General features: G+C 42.9%; 1 protein-coding gene across 1 annotated transcript in view; it reads left to right on the top strand.

The window, feature by feature from the left end:
* Positions 1–18,156, top strand: part of LOC141126540 (collagenase 3-like) — a 19,866-nt gene extending 1,710 nt beyond the window's left edge. Inside the window, exons 2-10 of the mRNA XM_073612472.1 lie at positions 439–635; positions 1,660–1,808; positions 1,893–2,018; positions 3,087–3,248; positions 5,559–5,663; positions 8,136–8,264; positions 13,494–13,653; positions 14,191–14,297; positions 18,065–18,156. Of these exons, the coding sequence (XP_073468573.1) occupies positions 439–635; positions 1,660–1,808; positions 1,893–2,018; positions 3,087–3,248; positions 5,559–5,663; positions 8,136–8,264; positions 13,494–13,653; positions 14,191–14,297; positions 18,065–18,156 (1,227 nt within the window). The remainder of the gene's footprint in view (positions 1–438; positions 636–1,659; positions 1,809–1,892; positions 2,019–3,086; positions 3,249–5,558; positions 5,664–8,135; positions 8,265–13,493; positions 13,654–14,190; positions 14,298–18,064) is intronic.
* Positions 18,157–18,474: the final 318 nt, after the last annotated feature.

The raw sequence follows: 18,474 nt of genomic DNA, 5'->3' as shown, positions 1-18,474 counted from the left end.
AAAGAAGATTGGTTAAACCCTTAAGTGCTTTTTTTTACCACTATTATTCCTTTATATTGGCTTTTGAAACTTACAAATGCAGCAATTTAGAAAACAGATGAAAGGTTTAGCACTGGGAAATACTTTTTGATAGATAAAAAGTGCATTTTATATACATCTATATAGATCAGACCAAAATGAGGGACAAATGAGGAGGAACGAGGGACATTGCTCCAAATCAGGGACAGTCCCTCCAAATCAGGGACAGTTGGGAGCTATGACAGTGGACTTGTACTTTCTTTTGGGACAATTGCTTATCTGGATCGCAGTAGGATTGGAACCTAACAGGTCCAAACTGAGAGTAGTCAGCCAGCAGGCATATGACATCACCTATTGTGCCAGAAAACACCACAATGTACCCTTCTGAACATGTCTGATAGTGCTTGCATTTTCTGTTAGCCAATAAATAGTGTCACTTCAACTACTTCTGTACAGGCACATAGAACACAAGCTGGCACTATCTTACCCATGGACCAGGATTTTGTCTTAAAGAAAGCCAACATGAAGGATCTGGCAAGATGTGGAGTTCCCGATGTTGCAGGCTATAAAATAATGCAAATGAGTTTAAAGTGGTCCTCCACAATCATAAGTTACCGGTAAGTATATATATATGCAGGGAATGCTATGTATAGTGGCCCAATAGTGTATCATTTTGTTGTAGTTACCCTATAAATATCACTTGCACCATGTTAAGAATGTTCATTGTCATTACGCTAACCCTATAGCTGGTTAACCCCAATAAGGCACCATTAATAGATGTAAGATGTAGATGTAAATATTCTAGTAGAAAAAAAATGAATAGACAAACATAACTTCCCTTACTACATGTGAAATCCACACAGCATTTCAGTGAATATATGACATGATTAGACGTAATATAGAAAAGTGTCCATAAACATAATTAGATAAAACACAGTCCATTAACGAATAGCAAGCCAAGAGTCCATTTAAATCAATTGTGCACATGTAAAATTACGATAATCAGTAGAAAAACATGAAGGAAAAAAAAAAAGGGTACTTTTTAAGTGCAAATAAACGTCAGTTCTTAAAGTGTTGTGGTCACACTCCCTTTCACCATCCAGAGTCCACCCAGTGTGTTCTAGCAGCTCACCTCAAGTAGACACCACAAGGGTCTAACAGCGCTTTTGGTATACAAAAATCTAGCAACAGGTCACCAATTTAATCTCTCCTCAGATCACAGACCCAGAATAGGATGAGTGAGGCAGTCTTTGGATGGTTAATATCTCTCTCAATATGCCATCATATTCCTCCTCTCCTCAATTCAGTGAGGGCCATATGAGATAAAGGAAATCTCCATTGTGCAGTATTTAGTATAAAAAAAAATTTATTCAACAATAATAACTTACATCAATCAGCATTGATGTATATCGGAACTTCTGGTCTCAGCCGCGACCGGAAGTGACGTCACCCGACGCGCTGCGTTACAAATCACATTACTTTCTCAAGGGCCTTGTAGGAATGTAGAGTCAATGATTTCAAGATACTAACACATCCTTATTTCTGCCCAAAATGGCAGTCAGTCATTTCTCGTATTTCTGACTGGATTTTGATTCAAGCAAAAGACTTCATATATTGACATTTTTGTCCTGCACTATACAGGATTTTTAATTACACTCCAGATTTACCTCCAGCTGAAGTAGATAAAGCTATACAAAAAGCCTTCAGAGTGTGGAGTGAGGTGACTCCGCTTCAATTCATCCGGCTTCAGAACGGAACGGCAGACATGATGATATACTTTGGTGGGAGAGGTATATTAAATTCATATAATTTACAGCAGACATGGTTATTTATACATGTATTTTTTAATATTTTATATCTGTGGTGTCATCTAGAACATGGGGATTTCTTTCCTTTTGATGGCCCTTCAGGTGTGCTAGCTCACGCCTTTCCTCCTGGTGACCACATTGGTGGAGACATCCATTTTGATGATGAGGAGACATGGACTGTAAATGTTTCTGGTAGGTGGCATCAATAATTTTTAGGTTCTTTACTTTTTAGAGCTATGAGGCTCCTTATTGTAGTGCTCTTTGTAAGGTCCTTAAAAGGTATGGTTAAGGGCATAATCTTTTTCTAAAGGTTTCTTAGAATTATCAGTATGAAACGAGTGGCCAACCTAAATTAAAATGGACCTTCACCCTCTTTTTTTATTAATGGATGAGCGTGCTAATTTTTTTGATGTTGCACATTATTGGACAGGCGCAACCAATAAGCAATATTTTATTCATTTTGAGTTGTGGGAACACAATATTTGTTTACTTTTAGGTTTGAAGTAACAGCGCGGGATTACACATTGTTTCATTGTATCATGTGCAGGGCCATCTTTAATGCAGGGCAAAAGGGGAAACTGCCCCGGGCCCATTCAGTGTTGTAGGACCCAAAGCAGCTATCCCTTGAGCCCGCGCGGCCTGCAAATAGTTGATACGTGAGTTCAGATGGGCCCAAGAAAATGTTTGCCCAGGGTCCAATTAATATTAAAGACTGCCCCGATCATGTGGCCTAATTTTCCCCCCTCCACCAATTACACAATAAGCATTTTTTACGGGGTTAAGTGCCTTTTCTGCAGGAGCTGGACCCATACTTTCTACTTTTTGGCCTAGGCAAGGATGACGAATCGCCTAGACTTCGAGTCACGGGTAGCCCTGCAAGCACCACCTGGCTCTACAAAAGTTGATTCAAGTGAGTCTGCCAATTATTGGCCAAAAAGTGAGTGCATCCTATCCTATGGAGGAGTTGATTGATCTTCTCTCGTTCAGCCTGGGCATACAGCCCCTAGTCTAAAGGTAACAGACAAAACTTTGCTGTGACCTAAACTTTCCCGGTACCCCGCTCTAGTGTACATTCCTCATATATTCCTATAGATAGTTCATTGTGGGGGGGCCCTAGGATTTCATAAACAGCAATCACCTTAAAACATATCTACAATAAACAAACATTAGAATCAACGCAAATACAGTTTATATATTAAACTATGTATATTACAGTATTTAAGTATTAGTGTCCCCTTAAAACATGTCTTTTCCTTATAGACTTCAATTTGTTTTCTGTGGCTGTACATGAGATTGGTCACTCATTGGGATTGGATCACTCTGGAAATCCTCAGGCTCTTATGTTTCCCTTCTACACACACTTTAGTTCAGAGGTCTTTACCCTTCCGGCTGATGACGTCCTGGGAATACAGGCGCTGTATGGTAAAGTTTCCATATATTTTTTTAACTTATGTGTCATATATATGAGTAATATTTCGCAATATTGGTCAATAATTATCTCTATAATATGGAAACTTACATGCTTTATATTTTTTTGTCAAGATTGTTTATAATGGATGCTAACATAGATAATCTGTATATATTTCTGGCCCCTACAAACACTTAAGTACATCATAATTAGAATTGTGGTAGTGCGATTCATCAGCTTAAGGCTGGGTTCACACTATTGTGAAATGGATGTGGTTTTCTCCGCATCCAGTTCACATGTCAGGAGATTGTTTCTGGCTCTTTGGAGCCAGTTCAGACATCTCCGGAGTGGCACCGTTGCGAATTGTAAAGGAGTTATGTGCGCTTTCTGGTCCATTTCAGGTCTGAATTCAGCCAAAAATTCAGGCTGAAATCGGACCTGAAACGGTGAATAGGGACACTCCGGACCCCTGTTGTGAGCCGCTCTGCGCTGCAGTGTGAACCCAGCCTGAAGCCCAACCAAACCTTGAGTTTAAATCAGCTAAATGCATTTCAGGTGCATCAAACCAAAAAGTGTTCAAAGTCTTATGCCCCGTACACACGATCGGACTTACCGACAACAAAACCGTGGAATTTTGTTCGAAGGTTGTTGGCTCCAACTTGTCTTGCATACACACGGTCACACAAATGCTGGCCAACAATTACGAACGTAGTGACGTACAAGACGTACGGTGAGCCGATAAAAAGGAAGTTCAATAGTCATGCGCCATCCTTTGGGCTCCTTCTGCTAATGTTGTGTTTGGTGAGCATTGATTCTGAGCATGTGTGTTTGTACTTTGGAATTTTGTCTGACTTGTGTACACACGATCAGAAAGTCCAACAACACACATTTGTTGGCGGAAAATTTGAGAACATGCTAGCCAACATTTGTTGGCGGAAAGTCCGACAACAAATGTCCGATGGAGCATACACATGGTTGGACTTTCTGCCAACAAGCTCACATCCAACATTTGTTTTTGGAAAATCTGATCGCGCGTACGCGGCATTACAGTTTGTTTTTTTTTTAAAGCAGCCACAGTCGGAGTAGAAAAACCTGTCCCCTGCCAGCAACTGCAGAGTTGGATGTTCATTCATAGTGTGGAGGCAGTGGTCTCCATGTGGAGGTCCAACACACCCCCTACTTAGTCTTACCTATAGCTCTACAATCAGCAAAGCTCATCTGTTTATTGAGCAATGGTTATGACTCAGTGGTGGCTGTGTAGGACCTTTACAGAGAGACCAATGTTTCCACACAGAGAGTAAGGGTCCTTTGTCGTAGCATGTTGGCAGATGGCAGGCTTCTCTACTCAGGCTGGGGCTGCTGCTTACAGCAAACATACTGTCATGCCCCATACACACAATCAGACTTTCCGACAACAAAACCGTGGATTTTTGTTTGAAGGATGTTGGCTCCAACCTGTCTTGCATACACACGATCACACAAATGTTGGCCAACAATTACGAATGTAGTGACGTACAAGACATACGTGATGTCTCCATTACGAACGCTAGTTTTACAAGACCGAGCGCTTCCGGCTCGTACTTGATTCCAAGCATACGTGGACTTGTGTACACACGATCGGAAAGTCCGACAACAAACATTTGTTGGCAGGAAAATTTGAGAACCTGCTAGCCAACATTTGTTGGCGGAAAGTCCGCCAACAAACGTTCGATGGGGCATACACACGGTCAGACTTTCCGCCAATAAGCTCACATCCAACATTTGTTGTCGGAAAATCCAATCGTGTGTATGGGGCATAAGACTTTGAAAAAGTTAAAATGAAGGATTTAAATTATTATTGGAAGCCACTGGGCTTTAAATTTGCTGTCCATGGTAAAATATTATTGTACCCATACCTGTCCTCACCACTTTGTTTATAAGGATCAGTAAGGATCTATTACTGCTAATTGCATTTACTAGAAGAAGGTAGAAATAGGCTGGCTATAGACATGAGATAACAGCTGGATGTATGTTTACGGTTCAGAAGCAAGAGTTTTTTTCAAGTCTACTACATAGAGATGCATGTCTGTACTACCAGAATGGGCATGTATATTCACTGAGCTGGCATTTCAGTGTCTGCTCAGGTCTGGGGGGAAAACAAGGAAAGTTGGCTCATTGACAACACAAAGCGCTACGCAATCTGTTGGCGCTATATAAATCATGTATAATAATAATAATGAATTACTTGATGATCATCTAATATCTGTAGGTAGACTTTAACCAAACACCGTAAATGTTATAATAGTGAATTTAATATATTATTTACTTCTATACATATGTTCCAGGCTCCAAACCATCAAGGATAACCCCAACAATCTGTAGTCAGGAGCTTCCTATGGATGCCACAGCTCGCTGGGAAGAAAGTGTGATTACCTTCAAAGACAGGTATGGTATAAGCTTTTAGTAGACAGGATTTTTTTAAACAAGTGGATAACAGAAGCTGTCTACCACGAGTTGAGTAAATTGGTTTACAAATTTGGTTGACCCACAAACCAATAAAGTGGCAGTAAACCGCTGTGTTTTTTTTGTTTTTTTTTCCAACCTGCGAAGTAAAGCCATAATGTGCTAGTATGCATCACATACTAGCACATTATGTGAAACTTACCTTAGAACAAAAGTGAAACTTACCTTAGAACAAAGCCTCAAGGCTTCCATCTTCACCCGGTCTTTCTTCCGGGTTCACAAACTCCAGCTGTGTGAGCGGCTGATACCGCGATGACATCACTCCCGCGCATGTGTGTTGGAGCCGCAGTTTATGGCCCGGGGGGCCGTTCCTTCAGAGCGCATGCGCCAGTGATGTCACCGGCTGCATGTACAGTAAAATATCTCCTAAACGGCCCACGTTTAGGAGATATTTACAGTGCCTATAGGTAAGCCTTATTATAGGCTTGCCTATAGGTACAAATTATGCTTGTGAGTTTACTCCTACTTTAACATAGATGTCCAACCCGAAAACATTTGTCAAATTATGAATTACACTGTTTATAAATTACAATTGCTTGGATTTCCAAATTGTTTGAGTCGTTGTTTGTATTAGATATTTATGAAAATATTCAGACAAATTAACTTCAACCAAAATTGTTAATTTGCTTGATTTGACATCAGACGGGTCTACACTCAAAAGAAGACAGCAGGTGATTTAAATGGTATGTGTGGGCAAAATTTTTAGCTTTGGATAGAGTAGAGAGGGGTAACACACGTCAGGTTATTAGACATGTGCACTGCCAAAAAATTAGTTTGTTTTCATTTCATTAGTTTTCTTGCTTTTTTCGGAAATTCGAATATTCGGAATTCGGAAATTTGAAAATCCAAAAAGTTGAATTTTCGAATTCCGAGTTTTGAATTTCAGAATTTTTAATTTTCGAATTTCTGAAATTTCGAATTCCGAATTCTGAATTTTCGGATTTTCGGAATTCAAAATTTTCGGAAAAACGTCAAAACGTCATTTCCGCCCATAGCTCTTAAAGGGCCATTTTTTAAAATTGCATTTTAGTGTATATATGAGATTTGAGGACTTTTTGACCCCTGATCTCATATTTAAGAGGTCCTGTCATGCTTTTTTCTATTACAAGGGATGTTTACATTCCTTGCAATAGGAATTAAAGTGACACGTTTTTTTTTTAAAGAACAGTGTAAAAATAAAAGGTAAAATAAATAAGAAAAAAAAATAATAAACGCGCCCCTTCCCGCCAAGGTCACGTGCAGAAGCGAACCCATACGTGAGTAGTGCCCGCATATGTAAACGGCGTTCAAACCACACATGTGAGTTATGGCCGCGATCGGTAGAGCAAGTGCAATAATTCTAGCTCTAGACCTCCTCTGTAACTCAAAACATGCAACCTGTAGAATTTTTTAAATGTCACCTATGAAGATTTTTAAGGGTAAAAGTTTGTCGCCATTCCACGGGCGGGCGCAATTTTGAAGCGTGACATGTTGGTTATCAATTTACTTGGAGTAACATTATCTTTCACAATATAAAAAACAATTGGGCTAACTTTACTGTTGTCTTATTTTTTAATTAAAAAAAGTGCATTTTTTCCCCAAAAAAGTGCGCTTGTAAGACTGCTGTGCAAATATGGTGTGACAGAAAAATACTTGTGTTGGAGCCGCAGTTTATGGCAACGACCGCCATTTTATTCTCTGGGGTTTAAAAAAAAAAAAAAAATATATATATATATATATATATATATATATATATATATATATATATATATATATATATATATATATATAATTTTTGGGGGTTCTAAGTAATTTTCTAGCAAAAAAAAAAATGTTTTTAACTTGTAAGAAAGAGGCTCGGCCCTTAAGTGGTTAAACTCCCATTCGGGGAGCGTGCACTGAGAAATGTCTATGAAATGATGCTTTAAAACTACATGTCCTATGATTCCTTGCCCATCCCTCACACTGCGCATGTGCGCCAAATACAATACAAACACCAGCCACACTGTGTATGCGCACCTTGGCATCCAAATGAGCACAGTGTTAAGCACCCTAACCTCACTGTGCACGCACCCGAGCAAGCACAATGAGAAGAACCCCAGCCACGCTACACATGCGCACCATCTGCATAAAGCCTGAGCATGCACAGAATAAGAAAGACGCAGCCAGGAGCACACTCATCAGGGTGGCTCCAGGGAGACCTCCAAGGCATGAGTACATATGGGTTACAGTCCACTTCCAATGTTAATTATGCTAGACACAGAGGCTAAACACAAAACAGGACTGGAACTTTAAGCTCAAGACATTATATCAGTAGATGACATACAGTATGGTAAGGCAACTGTAAACAATCAAAAATATAGCATAAAAATGTATAAAAATAACAGAACAGTTTTTTGTTTTTATCATTTCTAGAAAAGTAAGGTTTCATCACCCAAATGTTCCTGTGTCTAAATCATTCTCAACAAATTCACTTTGGAAAAATGTTCCAAATACCATAAATGCAGCTTATAACTTTCCAGGAAAGGAAACTCTTTATTTATTCAGTGGTAAGTAAAGACAATATTAATAGCAGCATAACTCATTGCCAATGGAACTTCAAAAATGAGAAAGTATCTCTTGTATGCTGTTATACCTAAAAAATGGGCACTTTGCCTTGGACTGTGTTTTTTTTAGTGTAGACTGAAATTTATAAGTGTACAGTGCCTTAAAAAGTATCCCCCCCCCCTTAATATTGTCCACCTTTTGTCATGTTACATCCAAAAACTTAAATGTATTTTATTGGGATTTCATGTGATAGACCAACACAAAGTGGCAGATAATTGTGACGTGGAAGGAAAATGATAAATGGTTTTCAAAATTTGTTACAAATAAATATGTGAAAAGTGTGTTGTGCGTTTGTATTCAGCCCCCCCCGAGCCAATACTTTGTAGAACCACCCTTTGCAGCAAATACAGCTGAAAGTCTTTTTGCGTATGTCTCTACCAGCTTTGCACATCTAGAGAGTGGCATTTTTGCCCATTCTTCATTGCAAAATATCTCAAGCTCGGAGAACAGCAATTTTCAAGTCTTGCCACAGATTCCCCATTGGATTTAGGTCTGGACTTTGACTAGGCCATTCTAACACATGAATATGCTTTGATCTAAACTATTCCATTGTAGCTCTGGTGTATGTTTAGGGTTGTTGTTCTGCTATAAGGTGAACCTCCACCCCAGTCTCAAGTTTTTTGCAGACTCTAATGCCGCGTACACACGGTCGGACTTTCCGGCATACTTGGTCCGGCGGACCAGAGTGTGCCGGACAATCCGCCCGTGTGTAGGCGCCGGCGGACTTTTCCGGCGGACTTTTTCCCAAAAGCCCGCCGGACCTAGATTTGAAGAAAGTTCTAAATCTTTCCGCCGGACTCAGTTTCGGGCGGAAAGTCCGCTCGTGTGTGTGCTGGTCCGACGGAAAGCCCGCTCGTGTGTATGCTGGTCCGACGGACCAGATACGACACGAGGGCAGGGTATTGCATCTCGCGCTCGCTGCAATAGGAAAAACACATTTTCCTATTGCGGCGAGCGCGGGGCATACCAGGCCCTTAGGTCTGGTATGGATTATAAAGGGAAGCCCCTACGCCGAAAAAACGGCGTGGGGTCCCCCCTAAAATCCATACCAGACCCCGATCCGAGCACGCAGCCTGGCCGGTCAGGAAAGGGGGTGGGGACGAGCGAGCGCCCCCCCCCCTCCTGAACCGTACCAGGCCGCATGCCCTCAACATGGGGGGTGGGTGCTTTGGGGGAGGGGGGCGCCCGCGGGGCCCCCCCACCCCAAAGCACCTTGTCCCCATGTTGATGAGGACAAGGGCCTCTTCCCGACAACCCTGGCCGTTGGTTGTCGGGGTCTGCGGGCGGGGGGCTTATCGGAATCTGGGAGCCCCCTTTAATAAGGGGGCCCCCAGATCCCGGCCCCCCACCCTATGTGAATGAGTATGGGGTACATGGTACCCCTACCCATTCACCTAGGGAAAAAGTGTAAGTAATAAAACACACTACACAGGTTTTTAAAATATTTTATTAAACAGCTCCGGGGGGGATCTTCCTCCGGCTTCGGGGGTCTTCTTCCAGCTTCGGGGGTCCCTCCGCTTCATCTTCTCCCGGCGTCCGGTTGGTTCTTCTCCCGGTGTTCCAGTTCTTCGGCCGGCTCCTCTGCTGTCTTCAGGTAGCTCTCTTGCCAGCAGAGGTCCGGACTTCTGGGCTTCTTCTCTTCTCTTCTCTTCTCTTCTCCAGATGTTGACACGACGCTCTCTCCGGCTGGACTGCTCTCCGAGGGCTGCGTTGTGACTTATATAGGCGGAGACCCCGCCCCCTTTTGATGTCACAGTCCTTGGGCATGCTGGGACTGTGACGTTTTAGGGGGCGTGGTCAACATCACCCAGTGACCACGCCCCCTAAAACGTCACAGTCCCAGCATGCCCAGGGACTGTGACATCAAAAGGGGGCGGGGTCTCCGCCTATATAAGTCACAACGCAGCCCTCGGAGAGCAGTCCAGCCGGAGAGAGCGTCGTGTCAACATCTGGAGAAGAGAAGAGAAGAGAAGAGAAGAGAAGAGAAGAAGCCCAGAAGCCCAGAAGTCCGGACCTCTGCTGGCAAGAGAGCTACCTGAAGACAGCAGAGGAGCCGGCCGAAGAACTGGAACACCGGGAGAAGAACCAACCGGACGCCGGGAGAAGATGAAGCGGAGGGACCCCCGAAGCCGGAAGAAGACCCCCGAAGCCGGAGGAAGATCCCCCCCCGGAGCTGTTTAATAAAATATTTTAAAAACCTGTGTAGTGTGTTTTATTACTTACACTTTTTCCCTAGGTGAATGGGTAGGGGTACCATGTACCCCATACTCATTCACATAGGGTGGGGGGCCGGGATCTGGGGGCCCCCTTATTAAAGGGGGCTCCCAGATTCCGATAAGCCCCCCGCCCGCAGACCCCGACAACCAACGGCCAGGGTTGTCGGGAAGAGGCCCTTGTCCTCATCAACATGGGGACAAGGTGCTTTGGGGTGGGGGGGCCCCGCGGGCGCCCCCCTCCCCCAAAGCACCCACCCCCCATGTTGAGGGCATGCGGCCTGGTACGGTTCAGGAGGGGGGGGGCGCTCGCTCGTCCCCACCCCCTTTCCTGACCGGCCAGGCTGCGTGCTCGGATCGGGGTCTGGTATGGATTTTAGGGGGGACCCCACGCCGTTTTTTTCGGCGTAGGGGCTTCCCTTTATAATCCATACCAGACCTAAGGGCCTGGTATGCCTCGCAACGGGGCTCGCAAGGTGTCAATCTCGCCGATAAAAGCGGCAAGATTGACATCCTTTGCTAGTCCCATCGCACCTGAGTCACGTTCAAAATGAACGGACTTGTCCGTGTGTGGGCAAGTCCGTTCATTCTGAAAGTCCGCCGGAACTCCGGCGAAAGTCCGTCGGAAAGACGGGCGGACCTAGCCCGCCGGAAAGTCCCGGCGTGTGTGGGCAAGTCCGTCCGTTTTAAAGTCCGGCGCACCTGGCGGACAAAGTCCGTCGGAAAGTGTGCCGGACCAAGTAGGATAGAAAGTCCGACCGTGTGTACGCGGCATAACAGGTTTTCTTCTAAGATTGCCCTGTATTTGGCTCCATCCATCTTCCCATCAACTCTGACCATCTTCCCTGTCCCTGCCGAAGAAAAGCATCCCCACAACATGATGCTGCCACCACCATGTTTCACGGTGGGGATTGTGTGTTCAGGGTGATGTGCAGTGTTAGTTTTTTGCCACACATAGCATTTTGCTTTTAGGCCAAAAAAGCTACAATTTGTTCTCATCTTACAAAGAGCATCTTCTTCCACATGTTTGCTGTGTCCCCCACATGGCTTCTCGCAAAATGCAAACACACTTTTTATGGCTGTCTTTCAACAATGGCTTTCTTCTTGCCACTCTTCCATAAAGGCCAGATTTGTGGAGTGCACAACTAGTAGTTGTCCTGTGGACAGATTCTCCCACCTGAGCTGTGGATCTCGGCAGCTCCTCCAGAGCTACCATGGGCCTCTTGGCTGCTTCTCTGATTAATACTCTCCTTGCCCGGCTGTCAGTTTAGGTGGACGGCCATGTCTTGGTAGGTTTGTAGTTGTGCCATACTCTTTCCATTTTCAGATGGTGGATTGAACAGTGCTTCGTGAGATGTTCAAAGCTTGGGATATCTTTTTATAACCGAACCCTGCTTTAAACTTCTCCACAACTTTATCCCTGACCTGTCCGGTGTGTTCCTTGGTCTTCATGATGCTGTTTGTTTACTTTGATTCTCTAACAAACCTCTGAGAGCTTCACAGAACAGCTGTATTTATACTGAGATTGAAATTACACACAGGTGGACTCTATTTATGAATTAGGTGACTTCTGAAGGCAATTGGTTCCACTAGATTTTAGTTAGTGGTATCAGAGTAAAGGGGGCTGAATACAAATGCACACCACACATTTCATGTATTTATTTGTAAACATTTTTGAATACCATTTATCATTTCCCTTCCACTTCACAATTATGTACCCCTTTGTGTTGCTATATCACATAAAATTCCAATAAAATACATTTATGTTTTTTGGTTGTAACATGACAAAATGTGGAAAATTTCAAGGGGTATGAATACTTTATCAAGGCACTGTAGACTGGTCTGATTATTCAAGTGCTATTTCTCCTGAGCTCCATATCTGTTAAATAATTAAGTTATAAAACTGTGAGAAGGTTTTTGGTTATCATATACTGTATTCCCTTATACTGGTCCTGTCATTGGTTACTCCATCTCTAAACTGCAGTATGGCCTTACTGCAGCCATATCACGGTTAAAAAATAACCATACTGCACAATTATTAAACACGGCAATGTGATTTTCAGATATGCATTGAGCTCCACTTACTTCTGAAGTGATATTATTAAGTATATGAAAAAAAAAGCCGAGAGGAGAGCCCAGTCACCGTGACCTGTCAAAGTCATGGTTGGCCTCTCCTCCAATGGTGGAGTTCTTTCTGCAGCATTAAGAGATAGCGGTATCCACTCTTTGCTATAACTATGCCTGCTAGAGTCTGACCAGCTCCTAAGTAAGTGAGACCCTCCTAAGGAAGTGAGACCCTCTAATCAGATGGATACTCTGTGATATTTCAATCTGTTAATTAATTTACTAAACTGCTTTTTACTTTTTTTTCCTGTACTTTTGTGGTTTGTGGGCAATGGTATTGTGTAATCTGCTATACTGGATAAGAACCAATCATATTTCAGTTTACTTAAGTGATCTTTAGGCCTAAAAGTCAGCATTTCTAATTAATATATTATCCCATTTATTTTATGCCCTATACACACGAGCGGACTTTTCGACCGGACTGGTCCGACGGACTTTCGGCGGACTTCCGACGAACTTTCCCAACGAACAAACTTGCCTACACACGATCACATCAAAGTCCGACGGATTCGTACGTGATGACGTATGACCGGACTAAAATAAGGAAGTTGATAACCAGTAGCCAATAGCTGCCCTAGATTTGGTTTTTGTCCGTCGGACTAGCATACAGACGAGCGGACTTTTCGACCGGACTCGAGTCCGTGGGAAAGATTTGAAACATGTTCCAAATCTAAAGTCAGATTTTCGACCGAAAAAGTCCGCTGCAGGTCCGATGCATGATCGAATTGTCCGCTGGACTCGGTCCTTTGGACCAGTCCGGTCGAAAAGTCTGCTCGTGTGTACGCGGCATTACTAGTTCTTGAATATCCACTAATTGTGAACACTTGCATCTAGGAAGGAAGTTCTGGGCTGTCAATGGATCTACCTTGCTGAATGAAGGTCCCAGAGATATTGATGAATATGGCATCCCAAAATATGTGCAGAAAATAGATGCTGCTTTTCATGATACAAAGAAAGGAAGAACATTTATCTTTGCTGGAGATCTGTGCTGGAGGTATGTTAGCAGTAAATGTATGGCAAATACTTTTCTATTATAATTACAACACAGCATATAAGGTCTTAACAATGATTGTCATTCTTGGAATGATATACACTGTTAAAGAACCAATATGCTGAGGACAGCTAAAAAGCTCATTGGTGTCATGCAGCTGGATCTGCCAAGTGGTGTTGGCCCTAGAACTATGCAAGCACCATCAGATGGGAGGTCAATCAGCCACAGCTCAAGGAAACCCTAGTATCCTCTGAAGGAACCCTAGGGTTCCACATAACCATGATTGAGAATGGCTAGTTTAATGTTTTTTTTTGGAATAAAGCATAATAACTGAGTGCTGCTCATCGTTTATCCTTGTTTTTAGACACAAAGCAGTGAGCCAACCTTTAAAAGTCAAAGTCCAACTGCAACTGCAGCTTATTTTTTCAGTTTTGAATCAAGTCACCTCCAGAAGTAAAGAAAACACTTGGGCTGGAGCTCTACTTTAAAACACAGAACAGATTTTTTTCATATTTAAATATTTTGCTCATGTTTGTTTAGTTATGATGAAGACAGAAAGCAGCTGGACAGTGGATTCCCTGTACAACTGGAGGCACAATTTCCTGGCATTGGGAGAAAAATAGATGCGGCTGATATGCATAATAATGGTAAGCTGGCCAATAAATAAGGGTTTTTACATATACTATATGCCCAAAGATTTATGAACACTTGACTATAAAATCTGTATGGTCTTGTTGGACATCCCATTCTAAAGCCTAGTACATATTACTTTTTTTTTTTTTATTCAACCCAGCTGGCTGAACATAAGAATAACCTGACAGCTTGGTTGGAGGTGCTGTACTAACCATGCAATGTTAGTACAGTGATCTCTCCTGCCGAGCTATTGTGTACTGACAGGGGAACAACCCCCCGCCGGAACACACCAGTCAGCACTCCCGGCCATTGGGTGAGAGCGCTGATTGAATGCCAATAGGCAGACCTTTTTCAGTCATGCCCCATCTTTGGGCCATAGTGGGCCATGTACTGGAAGTTAACGGACTTGCAATGAGCATTTTAACCCCATCCCACCCAGCCCCAGCGTCCCTTTAAATGGGTCTTTATGCTTGGGGAAGGAGGTGCAGGACAGACCTCTGGATGTAGCCTCTGTGATTGGTGGTCACTATTGTCATATGATTGGGAGCTTGTCCCGCAGGCGAGATCTGTCTATGCAAGCAAGTAAACTTTTACAACAATAAACCTTGGCCATCCATGGACTTATATGTGCATTATGAGGCTCAGGAGCTGAGAGAGCGCATCCCCATTTTTTTTCACAAGAAACAATTAAGTTTGATTGTAATTTCAGCTACCTCTATCTTGGCTTTTGCTATATGTGGTTTGCAGGATGTAGAAGAAAGCCTAAATGTTGGGGGGAGGGGGGGTTGCTTTGAGGCAAAAGAATGTATTACTACTGTAACATTGACATTTTGGATTTTATGTGATGGATCAACACAAAGTGGCATATAATTGTGAAGTGGAAGGAAAGTGATAAATGGTTTTCAATTTTTTTTTACAAATAAATATATGTGAAAAGTGTGGCGTGCATTTGTATTCAGCCCCCTTTACTCTGATACCCCTAACTAAAATCTAGTGGAACCAATTGCCTTCAGAAGTCACCTAGTTAGTAAATAGAGTCCACCTGTATGTAATTTAATCTCAGTATAAATATAGCTGTTCTGTGAAGCCCTCAGAGGTTTGTTAGAGAACTTTAGTGAACAAACCACATCATGAAGGCCAAGGAACACAAAAGACAGGTCAGGGATAAAGTTGTGAAGAAGTTTAAAGCAGGGTTAGGTTATTAAAAAATATCCCAAGCTTTGAACATCTCACAGAGCACTGTTAAATTCATCATCGAAAATGGAAAGAGTATGGCACAACTGCAAACCTACCAAGACATGGCCGTCCACCTAAACTAAACAGGCCAGACAAGGAGAACATTAATCTGAGAAGCAGCCAAGAGGTCCATGGTAACTCTGGAGGAGCTACAGAGATCCACAGCTCAGGTGGGAGAATCTATCCACAGGACAACTATTAGTTGTGCACTCCACAAATCTGGCCTTTATAGAAGAGTGGCAAGAAGAAAGCCATTGTTGAAAGAAAGCCATAAGAAGTCCTGTTTGAAGTTTGCGTTGCGAGAAGCCATGTGGGGGACACAGCAAACATGTGGAAGAAGGTGCTCTGGTCAGATGAGACCAAAATTGAACTTTTTGGCCTAAAAGCAAAACACTATGTGTGGGGGAAAACTAACACTGCACATCACGCTGAACACACCATCCCCACCGTGAAACATGGTGGTGGCTGCATCATGTTGTGGGGATGCTTTTCTTCAGCAGGGACAGAGAAGCTGGTCAGAGTTGATGGGAAGATGGATGGAGCCAAGTGCAGGGCAATCTCAGAAGAAAACCTGTTATGCCGCGTACACACGGTCGGACTTTTCGTCTACAAAAGTCCAACGGACGCTGACGGACTAAAGCTGGCTGGTAATCCGATCGTGTGTGGGCTTCTCCGGACTTTCAACGGACTTTTTCAGCCTCAAATCCGACGGACTTTAGATTTGAAACATGCTTCAAATCTTTCCGACGGACTCGAGTCCGGTCGAAAAATCCGCTCGTCTGTATGCTAGTCTGACGGACAAAAACCCACACTAGGGCAGCTATTGGTTACTGGCTATCAACTTCCTTATTTTAGTCCGGTGTACGTCATCACGTAAGAATTCGACGGACTTTTGTGTGATCGTGTGTAGGCAAGTCTGTTCGTTAGAAAGTCCGCCGCAAGTCCGTCGAAAGTCCGTCGAAAGTCTGTCGGACAGGCTGTCGGACTTTTGTAGCTGAAAAGTCCGACCGTGTGTACGCCCCATAAGAGTCTGCAAAAGACTTGAGACTGGGGCGGAGGTTCACCTTCCAGCAGGACAACGACCCTAAACATACAGCCAGAGCTACAATGGAATAATTTCGACCAAAGCATAGTCATGTGTTAGAATGGCCCAGTCAAAGTCCAGACCGAAATCCAATTGGGAATCTGTGGCAAGACTTGAAAATTGGTTACAGATGCTCTCCATCCAATCTGACAGAGCTTGAGCTATTTTGCAAAGAAGAATGGGCAAAAATGTCACTCTCTAGATGTGCAAAGTGGGTAGAGACATCCCCAAAAAGGATTACAGCTGTAATTGCAGAGAAAGGTGATTCTACAAAGCATTGAATCAGGGGGGCTGAATACAAATGCACCCCACACTTTTCACAGATTTATATGTAAAAAAATGTTGAAAACCATTTATCATTTTACTTCCACTTCACAATTATGTGCCACTTTGTGTTGCTCTATCACATAAAATCCCAATAAAAAACATTTACTTTTTTGGTTGTAAAATGACAAAATGTGGAAAATGTCAAGGGGCATGAATACTTTTTCAAGGCACTGTATGTTAACCATGGCAAGGTTTTTGTGTCTGCAGTTGTCTCACTTCAATTTTTTATTAGCTTGTTCTGTTCCTCACGGGACAAAGTACATGTAGTATTTTCCTATGTACTTCAATAAGATTAGCTTTGAGGTTGGACAGGGAAGGGCATTCTTCCTCCCTATATGACTGTCTGACAACACAGCTAGCAAGGAGAGGGCTTGTTAACTACAATGTTCCGGGCAAGTGCTTGGAGGTGGAGAAAAGTAGGGAAGAGGAGTGCTCTGTCTGACCTCACTGCTAACCTTACACAGTATCTATGAAGAGGTACTGTACATGTACTTTATCCACCAGGGAACAGAACACATTAACAAAAATGGGAGAGAGGCCTCTTTAAGCTTTATTTCTTTATTGGAATTGAAAACAAAGGCTGGGTTTACACTATTGCGAATTGGATGCGGTTTCCTCACATCCAATTTGCATGTCAGGAGATTGTGACCGGCTCTCAAAGGAGCCGGTTCATACATCTTTGGAGTGGCTTTGAGGTGAATTGCACAGGAGTCCTGTGCGTCTTCTGGTCCATTTCAGGTCTGAATTCAGCCAAAAATTTGGACCGAGATCGGACCTGAAACCAGTGGCCCGCTGGTGCTCAATAATTCGGGGGGGCAGCAAACCAATGCCACCCCCCCATCGGCAGGAGACGAGAATGGCCCCCCCCCCCCGGGGACGGACATGGCTGCAGGGAATACCGGGAACAGCCTCGGAGAGCCCCAAGCCCACCCTTTTTTGAAGCCTATTACAGCCTCTGGCTCTAATCATGTGCTAAAAAAAAAAAAACAGGGGATAGGGAGGCAGCGCCCATGCGCCCTAATGGACAGGCTGCCACCGCGACTTTAGTGCATTCACATTATCTCACACAAACATACATTACTGACTTTATCCTCAGAATTACAACCTATACTCTCCTATTCTTCTCCCATACAGGGTTCATCTATTTTTACCATCAAACAACACAGATTGAATATGACTCTAGAAGAAATGTTGTCACAAATATCTCAGAAAAATACCCATGTTAACGTCACTTTTATTTTTTACATATAAATATACAGTGTTTATATCTATATATTTACACATACGTCTTTGTAATAAAATTCTATAGGATTTTCATAAACTGTATTAAAACCACTGTTAAGTCTTGTGCATACCTGTTATGTAATGCCTGTATTGATTATACAAAAAAAAAAAAAAAGAGTTTGTGGAACTGTATAATCATTTTTCATAAAATGGGTTAGTTGGACATGTGGAGTACTGTGTAGTATAATGTTATTACTATAATGGATATTGAATTTAGAGTATAGCCTCCTATAGAATTTTTTGTTCAAAAATTAACAAAG

The sequence above is a fragment of the Aquarana catesbeiana genome, linkage group LG02 (genome assembly GCF_042186555.1).
Source record: "Aquarana catesbeiana isolate 2022-GZ linkage group LG02, ASM4218655v1, whole genome shotgun sequence".
Lineage (NCBI taxonomy): Eukaryota > Metazoa > Chordata > Amphibia > Anura > Ranidae > Aquarana > Aquarana catesbeiana.
Note: the sequence above shows the minus strand (reverse complement) of the source record. Positions and strands in the feature narration are given on the sequence as shown.